This window comes from Lasioglossum baleicum, chromosome 2 (assembly GCF_051020765.1).
Source record: "Lasioglossum baleicum chromosome 2, iyLasBale1, whole genome shotgun sequence".
Lineage (NCBI taxonomy): Eukaryota > Metazoa > Arthropoda > Insecta > Hymenoptera > Halictidae > Lasioglossum > Lasioglossum baleicum.
The window spans coordinates 13,994,550-14,004,104 of NC_134930.1; the positions used below are offsets into that span (position 1 = coordinate 13,994,550).

At 37.9% G+C, this 9,555-nt stretch overlaps 2 protein-coding genes across 4 annotated transcripts; one reads left to right on the top strand and one right to left on the bottom strand.

Annotated features, from left to right (window-relative positions):
• Positions 1-277: 277 nt before the first annotated feature.
• Coq2 (ubiquinone biosynthesis protein COQ2, mitochondrial) lies at positions 278-2,442 on the bottom strand. Of its 2 annotated transcripts, XM_076447102.1 has the most exons (7): positions 2,170-2,442; positions 1,713-2,061; positions 1,462-1,628; positions 1,256-1,403; positions 786-979; positions 535-723; positions 278-454 (listed from the first exon to the last, which is right to left on the bottom strand). In XM_076447102.1, the coding sequence occupies exons 2-7, from the start codon at positions 2,047-2,049 to the stop codon at positions 278-280; spliced, it is 1,212 nt and encodes a 403-aa protein (XP_076303217.1). In that variant the 5' UTR covers positions 2,050-2,061; positions 2,170-2,442. The 2 variants fall into 2 exon arrangements, with proteins under 2 accessions (XP_076303217.1, XP_076303216.1); XM_076447101.1 differs by having other exon boundaries at positions 1,713-2,437.
• Dak1 (cytidine/uridine monophosphate kinase Dak1) lies at positions 2,408-4,998 on the top strand. Of its 2 annotated transcripts, XM_076447106.1 has the most exons (3): positions 2,408-2,553; positions 3,954-4,294; positions 4,367-4,998. In XM_076447106.1, exons 2-3 carry the CDS (start codon positions 3,974-3,976, stop codon positions 4,658-4,660), a joined length of 615 nt encoding a protein of 204 aa, XP_076303221.1. In that variant the 5' UTR covers positions 2,408-2,553; positions 3,954-3,973; the 3' UTR covers positions 4,661-4,998. The 2 variants fall into 2 exon arrangements, with proteins under 2 accessions (XP_076303221.1, XP_076303220.1); XM_076447105.1 differs by lacking the exon at positions 2,408-2,553 and having other exon boundaries at positions 3,838-4,294.
• The last annotated feature ends 4,557 nt before the right edge of the window (positions 4,999-9,555 follow it).

Genomic DNA, 9,555 nt, shown 5'->3' on the forward strand with positions numbered 1-9,555 from the left:
TTCAAATATAAGTTATTTTTTCATCTTCAATATTTCTTGTCGATGTTGAATCGTAGTCAAAATTATATGATACAAGTTGTAGGTGAGAATTCACGTTATTTCTTGGCATGTCTTGTGTACAAAGTAACCGAAACGAATTTCGTTGTGTTTACTGGAGCCAGCCAGTTCCATACACAACTGTGTTTTGTACAGTTCAGGAGACGCAGTTGTAGTTTTAAATGTGTAATACATTTTCGAAAACGTCTGTTTGTAACTAAGTAAATTATTAAACCTAAGGTTATTTTTCTTCAATGAAAGTGTGCTCTGTTTCCTGTTCTTTATCGTCCGTTTTCTTCGCAGAATCTTTCATTAGATTTCCTAACACAATTCCAGCGAATAAGATCATTCCTACCCTGTGATTCGAGATGAATTTTTTAGCGCAGTCTGTTGGATTATTAATGTTCAAGCTGTATATCTAAAAATGAATAGATTTGGCGCACTGTTATTTAGAAATCACGGTCAATGTTTAAATATAATTTTAAAAATGGATCATACCTGATTAAAAAGATGGATACTGACTAATCCAACTGCTGTGTAATATGGCCAAGTCTGCGAAACTACAATGCCCGATGTAATTAAACTAGTTATCATGGTCGCGCTGAATCCAGATAAGAAAAGCTTTGTTCTGTCTCCAAATTTTAAAGCTGTAGATTTGATCCCCACTATAACGTCGTCTATTTTGTCCTGCAATGTAATAGCCAGAGATAAAACGATGTCAATATTAATAAGTGCTTGCGAGGACTTACCTGATGCGCATATATGGTGTCGTATAAAAGTGTCCAACAAACCCCAGCTGTGTAAAGGGGCAGGCACACAGACCAATTGCACGATCCCTGTACAGCAGACCAGCCCAGAAGCGCACCCCAGTTGAAAGTCATTCCTAGCATGAGTTGTGGCCAAAATGTTACTCTTTTCATAACAGGGTACAATATTACCAAAACTGCAAGTAAAAAACGTTGAAAATTTAACTATATTTTTGTGTTTGTTTCAACAGCATTTCTAAATTTTCATCAATAGATACTCCGAGAGAGAGAGAGAGAGAGAGAGAGAGAGAGTGCGCGAGAGAGAGAGGAAGAGCAATTAATTACAATGTTCCGCGATTCTTATCAGAGAAAGTCAAATTGTCAACTCTACTGTACATCGATCTACTACATCAATGAACTTTGTTGATAAAATTAAGAAATACTGTTCTGAACGGAAAATTCAGAGAATATACCTAATGAACTTGCACCCAATATTATACTATAAAGATTTAAGTGTAATAACACTAGTAATCCTAAAGTTAACTGGCTGCCGAGGAAAACAAGCGATTGAAGAGGCGAAATCTCTCCGGTGACCAATGGTCTATCTTTTGTTCTGGCTACCTAACATTGAAAAATTTTCATGACATCTAATCCGGACTGTGTATAAACTTGATATTACCATTCCATCAATGTCTTGATCCCACATATCATTTATTATACATCCGGCTCCACGCATGATGAATGCGCCAGTCCCAAAGAGAGTTAAAAGATGTAAATCTGGCAACGCGCCGGGTGATGCGGCCATTGCTATGCTCCAGCCACAAGGCCAAAATAATAACCAGGAACCTGTGTAAACAAATCTTTAACAGTTAGTCCACAGGCACCAGCGTTTAACGTGTTAACTGTATAATTTCGGTTATGTTATCTCACCTATTGGTTTGTCCATCCTCAACAATCTCAAGTATGGTCGGATTTTAGATGGACTGTTATTAACTAATCTTGTGGCAAACGTTACTTTCTGTTTCAATGGTAAAGGATGCACAGTCTCATCGATCGGTTTCAACGAAACATCGACGGTCTTTAACAAATTCTCCGTCGACGTGTGCGAATTTCGTTTATGATCGTCATGATTAAACGACGATGTGTGAATTATACTTCGCGGATGCAACGGACTGACAACGCATGATCTTTGACTAGATTGCGAGTAGGAGGCCAGCAGTTTTCCAGACGCGATGAATAGCTGGCATCTTCGCATTATTATCATCATTTCGCTCTATAACTGTCGCATATAAATATTACAGGTTTAACATAACCTCAAACTTTTCTTTTATGGCAAATTGTTTCGTTATTTATATATATAAACGACCGGGCGTAACGGAAATGTTACCAATTGTCATGTTATCATTCAAAATCCGTAAGTCATCGTAATAACACAATTGCCGGTACTTTTTCACATTATGTAATTAATCTCCACCGCAAGGTTAAGTCGTCAGTTTTGCCGAGAAGCTGCACGCCGTACATGCGTGCATTCGCTGCAATTAGGTTGCATAACACACAGTCAAAGTTTTGTATACGTTATATAGTGACTATACATATATATGTATACATATATACATATACATATAATTCCGTTCCACGTCCAGTGCGGTGACAGTAGTAAAACTTTGTATGTATACGGTTTCGCTGAGAAAGTATACATAAAATTTTAAAATTTCCCTGAACGCTATAAAAATTTCAATAATTCTGCGCTGTTATTCATTCGTTCAAATATGTAAGTAATATTTTTTGGAAGTATATATATTTTTGAAACAAAGAATCCTTTATTTATAATTAGATTGCGTTAATTAGTATATATGTGTGTGTATCTGAACATATTATTAAAGCCCTTAGCGTATAGATTTGTAAATGAACTTTCTGTTAAAAAAATATGAAAATCTGCAACGTTATCTCTTATCACAATCGCTTCCATTATATACATGTATATACATCGATTTTATAGAAATATATCATAGCAGCGGAGAACTATCAATAATACTATCGACATTTATTGACGATTATCGCTATCGAAAACTGTCAATAGTTCACAGTTATGGACAGTTATGGACACTTATTTCAAATAGAGGCTCGGGTCAGCTCGGCTCATGCCCGTGCGGTTTCTGGTGGTTTCAGTGCCTTCATCTTTTTCAGTTTCAGCGCTATAGTCGCTATAGTATAGAACAGAATCCGCTTTATTTTTAATTATGAATTGAGATGTTCGTCGTTCGTTCTGAACTGTTTACTGTCATCGATATTGATGATGGAATTTGTCCAACACAATCGCAGAACCGCAGAACTGTAGAATACTGTGATACAGGATCATGGATGATCATGGATGATCATGGACCTATGTCCATCTATGTCACCTATGTAAAGTCCGTGTCCGTGTATAGGATAGTGTCTGATAGTGTCACAGTGACAGTGCTCTGCAGTGCTCGCAGTAACGTATCTATGTATGTATAGAGAGCTCACGAAAGTATTCGAACGCATACTATTAGAACTTCGAACGAAGAAAATATGCATGCTATTTAAATTCAAGTTTTGAAAACAATATTACATCTACTAAAGATACAATTATCGGGATTATATATCGAATTACATATATCGAATTTGTAAAAGTTATGAATAGACTGCGGATCTTTTAAGTAAAATAAAAAATGTTCGCATTGATTGCAGGGCACAGGAATCAAATAAAAATTGTATTCTTCTTTTAATTAACCTATTAAACTGAAACTAATACGTTCATGTCTTTAAATATTTTTAATTATACAGTTTTGTCATAAATACATAAAATCCGCAATCTATTATGAAACATTCATTATAGGAAGGTATATTCGTGTATGATATCATATTTTATGTATATGATACATATATGTATGTTATACATTAATTTTTCACAATCAAATCCTAACTTTTTGCAAAATTATGCAAGGTGATCAAGGTACCCTATTTTATCCAAACATTTACTTCACTGATGCTAAATTAGCCGCGCATGCGCGGAAGAAACCTATTCCATATTCTATTCTGTATACCTTATCCAACCTTATCTTATCATTGCTCTGTGATTGTCTGTGATGCACTCGTGAAAGAAGTTGAATGTATATAGTTATATTTTTATGTTGAACGTGTTCACAGCTGGACTGCGATTGTTCACAATGTCCACAGCCCAAAAATGCGAGGTTCTGTTTATTTTGGGAGGTCCTGGTGCAGGGAAAGGTACCCTCTGTTACAACATTATGAAAAAGTATGGTTATGTCCATTTGTCGGCCGGTGATCTGCTGAGGGAGGAACGGATGAATCCCAACTCGCAATACGGGGAATTGATCGATAATTACATTAAGGAAGGAAAGATCGTACCTGTCGCCATCACCTGCAGCCTTCTGGATCGTGCAATGCAAAATACCGCCAGCCCACACAAAAGGTACTTGGTCGATGGTTTCCCAAGAAATCAGGACAACGTGGACGGATGGAATGAGGTATAATACTCAATCGTTTGATAGCAGACTTCTAGTTACTCTGATTTGCTCTAATGTATTCTTTGTTTGCAGGCAATGTCTGATAAGTGCATAGTAAAGGGAGTGTTGTTCTGCGAGTGCAGCAAAGAAGTATGCACACAACGATGCTTGAAACGTGGCGCAGCGGGAAGCGGACGAACTGACGATAACTTAGAAGTCTTGGTGAAAAGATTCGAAACGTATACTATGAACACGATGCCCATAATTGAACACTTCGAAAAGCTGAACTTGGTGTTCAAAGTGAACACCATGCTGTCAAAGGAGGAAGTATACGAAAATACCAAGGAACTTTTGAACAAAATAGGCTGGGGATCGGTCAACGAATAAAAATGATTTCTTGTGATTCCGAGGAGATCAAGAGTTCACTGTGTCTAATGTTTTACTGCTTAAAAGGAGTATATATTTTTTTAGAGGAAATGATTTTTTTTTAGATAGCAGCACGGTGGGAACCGTGCGTTTTATTTTGCTGCATTTATAAAGAAATTAGACCATGTTTCTCTCTCAGGGTACACGATCAGAATTGCGTACCCTTTCCTATGATTGTACAGAGAATAATTTTATACAAATCGTGGCAAATATTTTCCAATCTCTATTCCACACACACACATATATATAAACATAGATATATGTAAATTTAAATAAAATCAATGAGGGCTGTATGTTTTTCTAAGTATTTCATTCATTACTGTATATATCAATAAGTATTTTGCACATAGTTGTTTTTTACATTGAAAACATTCAACGACCATTTATGACGTTGATATGGATAACACAAATTCGTGTTGTGTTGTATAAATTAAATTCTATTCTTCTTTTTACGCTGATCGGATTATACATATCAAAGAGCCCCTGTAGAATGACAACCGAATGTAACACTTGCAGTCGAGGTTGTCTGCATTGCAGGCGCTAACCGCTAATCAAATTTTTACCATATAAATGCAAAACAGCTGAACCACTGATTACATATAAAACCAGGTTCAAACTTCAATATTTTTATAGATCGATTTTTTGGAAATTAGCGCCTCATTATTATTTTCGTATCACACGCAACGTTACCAACAGAGTATTGAATAGAACTCATTATTAATATCAATCAGTTCTTCTTTAATTTGAATTGAAATCGACGTTCTGTAGCACTGTTCACTAATTTTCTCATTTAGATTGTTACTAAGATTCTCATTTAAGATTAAATTTTAAGATTAAAATTTCCCGGTCAAGCTACGAAGTTGAGCAAACGATTATCGAAAGTGATGGCTATCTGCATGCCTATTTTTAAGATTCGCAAATTTCCTTTATCTGTAAGGTCACAGGTGCATCGAACTCGAAATTATTGAACTGTTCCATAACGTTCGCACGACACGTATCCCGTCTCATACGTTTCGTTAGTCGTTATAATTCTGAGCTACACTGTATACGTCATAGAGAAAGGGTTCGTCGATCAAGCCACAAAGTAGATAGAAGGACTAGCTTAGACAAGTTTTCAAATTGCTAGATAAGAAACCAGGAAGATTAGTTCTTCGGAGAAGTCGAGCTACCTTGAAATTCATGGTGAGAGACGACTAGATTCGTCGAATGAACTTCGTGAGTAGAGACGAGTTAATTCGACGCGTGAGATCACGAAGTAGCTACGAATTAATTCGTCGCGTGAAATTAAATGAAATATGAAATTATGAATAATAGCTTTTTTTTTGTCGAGTTAATTTGTCCGCACGAGATTCGACAGCTCGAGAATATCAATTACTGCTGACTCAATGAACACGCAGTTTCATAGATAACTTTTTAGGATGAGGAAAAACTTGTTTCGCCAACTGCAGTGTTCTCTGGAGTGAAAGATAGAATAAAAATTGCCCAATAATTTTTGGTCAGTTTAACCGAGAATGTTGTCGACTCCGTTGTGGTTCAGGTAGGATTTTCCTGTGGTGGTAAGTCACCCGGACAAAACGAGCCGATACACAACAATGACTCGGTGGCCAACGACCTCTTTTAATATCGGCACCGAAAGAAGTAAGTAGCGTGGAGCCACTTTTTTGTTGAGGAGGAAGATAACAGATAATCTCGAATCAGGAAACAAATAAATTTATTGTGGGAGAAACGAAGGAGCAATTCGGCGAAACATGAGGAGTCGGATATCGTCGGAAGAAAGAGAGCACGCATTCAATTTGTAAAATTGACACACACCGAGAGAAGGAGAAAGAGAGAAAGAGAGTAAGAATGCGAAGAGGAAGCTGGAATTCTGCACCGCGAAAGAGCATTGACTTCTTCCGTTGCCCGATTATAAAACCGATCCCCGCCACCGTGTGTTACCGAAGTTGACGCGCCTTCGCTGTCGAAAGATCGACCCGTTTTCAACTTTCTCATCGGCCCGGCCAGAAATCTGTATCGTTAATGAGCGCTGCGAGAAATTCTGACCCGTGAAAATACTCCGGCAGCCCAGAAGCGTCCGGCAAACATTCTATCCAATGGAAATGTGTCTCTGAAGTGTTCACTATTCCATAGCTACAAAATTATCCCTTCTACATTCAATTCAAATAAAAATTGGAACGAGAGGAAAAAATTTCTTTCGTTGAAGAACACAACGTTCCTTCTTGTAAATACGAAATAAAAGTATTACTAATTTTTGTCCATATGTAGGAGGATTTTATTACGAATTAAATCGTTCTTCATTTATTTCATTTATTTCATTAAACAAGTAATTCGTGCACAATTTCAACTGGATTGGAAAATTTATTAAATGCTTGTGACACCTGTTCTTCTCGACCACCATCGCGGTTATTGATTCACCTGTTAACCGTTTATGTCGAGTATACTCGTAATGAAAAGATGGCATTTCATTTTGTCTAATGACGAGTATACTCGTCACGTAGGACAAAATTTGCTTTGCTATTGAATAAAATAATTAAGCAAACAGGTGTCAGGGAGAATTTGTGAAAGGGTTTTAGAAGTATTATGTTGTCGAGTTCGACTAAGTTAAATTGGCAATACTTTGGAAATGATTGGCGGATGAATTTCGCAGAATTTTCCACAATCGGTATCGCGATTCAATATCAAACTGGTGTAATTACGCGTCGGAGTTTTGAGTCTAATGACCGCGCCGCTTGATTCCCTTGCACCGATATAATCTTCAATCAACGGGCAAAAAGCTGACTTATCGGTCGTGCCCTGCCTCGTTGATCTTTGCGCCTTAATTTTCAGAAGACGTTGATTGGGGATTATCGGAAAATCGCTGTGCTCGTCGTCGACGAGCGGCGTGTTCGCGCGTTATCGTCGACGGTTGACGTCCGTGTTGTCGTCGTTTTGTTATCGCGTTGATCGATCGCCTTTTTTCTTTTCGCGAGCGTGACACTTTCGCGATGGCTCGCGTTATCACGCTAACCCTGAAAAATACATTGCTATAGATTCTGGGATCAACGAACGATTATCGATTTGTGCGATGGTCCTCGCTCTTTGACTCGGCCGCTCGCAGCCGTTCCTTGCAGACGGAACGCGCTGGCGAAAAAAGAATCTATCGGCATCGATCGTTGCGCCGATTTCGCGCGATCCTTTCGATCACGCTGCTCGAGGCGTGCAGGCGCGTGTTGTCTCGTTACGCACTAAACAGTGAAATTATATTTATTTTACTATTTCCACTATTAATTTACTATTTCTACATGTGTAAACGAGGACTTAGCTGATTTTGAATCTTAAGTGTACGCAAATCTACGAACCTTGAACGGGTACGCACAAATGATTAAATTAAAAATCTTTTCCCTATTGAAATATCTTTCAAAATCTTGGAAACTTTCTTTAGTGTGCTCGTTAAACTCCGCACGAAAATTGTATAATAGTTTTCCTCATCGTGATTTTTTACAAAATTCTTTGTCGACGAGTCAACTCGTCAGACCTTCTTAATCTTGTGCGACAAGATAATTCGTCAGTACTTTCTCTATGTGATGAATTAAGTACTATTACGTTCTGCAGTACGTTCTATTGGTCGAGTTGACTCGTCTCATACGATTCATCAACACGGGCGAATAAATTCGTCACAGGAACTTCATAAGTAGAATTTGCACACATCATCCAATGAAATTGATGAGCAGAGTCGATTTAACTCGTCCATACTTTTTTCTTAATCTCGTGCGCTGATTTAACTCGTCAGTACGTTATTTTCTATGACGAGTTGAGTTACTTTTTGTAGTGAGGACGCATTTCATTCGACGAGTTCACTCGTCATATGCGATTTATTAGCACAGACGAGGTAACGCAATTTTATAATAAATTAATTCATGGGTAAAGTACAATGAAATTGATGAACAGAGACGGGTTGATCCGTTTCACGAGATTAAGAAGTATAAACGAGTTAATTCGTCAAAAAATGTTTTGTTCCATATCTCACAAAAAGAAACTGTTTCCATCCTAGGAAAAACTTGGAAATGAACTTCCTTGTTAGTTGACGATCGTGTCGTTGGAAAACTCTACATCGTAGAGACGTCACAGGCAAACGAACTGTCAAGGCTATGCGCGTTACGTAAATGGTTCGCGTAGGTGTTTCGCGGCGCGCAATTTGAGGAAAACACCGCGGAAAATGGTCGGCGAGTTCGTCGACCGAAATCACGTGCACGTACGCGCGATGCGCTGAAACCACTCTTTCATGTTTCTGTGAAAAACCAATGAACGCTCTCGTAATCGAACTCCGCGTCGATCCGCGTTGCGCGCACGTGCGTCCTTGCGGAGTCGCGTATAGCAGCGGAAACTCGGATTGACGCGCGAAAACCGAGAGAATGGCGGGTCCGGTGAATTCCCGGATCCTGTTGTCGGACATCTAGCCCCGAGGAGAACAATGTCCTGAAATTGACCCCGCGTAGAAACAACCTTCTCGAGCCAACCGCACACGGTCTTATATAATTAAACATCGGGTTTTATGCATTTACGAGGAAATTGGGTAGGTGTAATTTAAAACAATAATCATTATGGACGAATTTAAAAATACTGTTATATTATTTTCAACCTATTAAACATATCGAGAAAGAAAAAGAATTCCATTTCACTCCAGTCAGTTGCAATTTAGACAGGCAATTTTTATTTTTGTTCTTTCTTATTTAATTTAATCAATTCTTATTCTATTTCAGTTTGATGAAAATTGTGGAAAAGTTGCGTTTAGTTTGAATTACGAAAAAAATGATGAAACTTGCTTTTCACTAGCTATTTTGGAGGGTTTGTAACGAAAATTTTAAAAATGTGTCTTG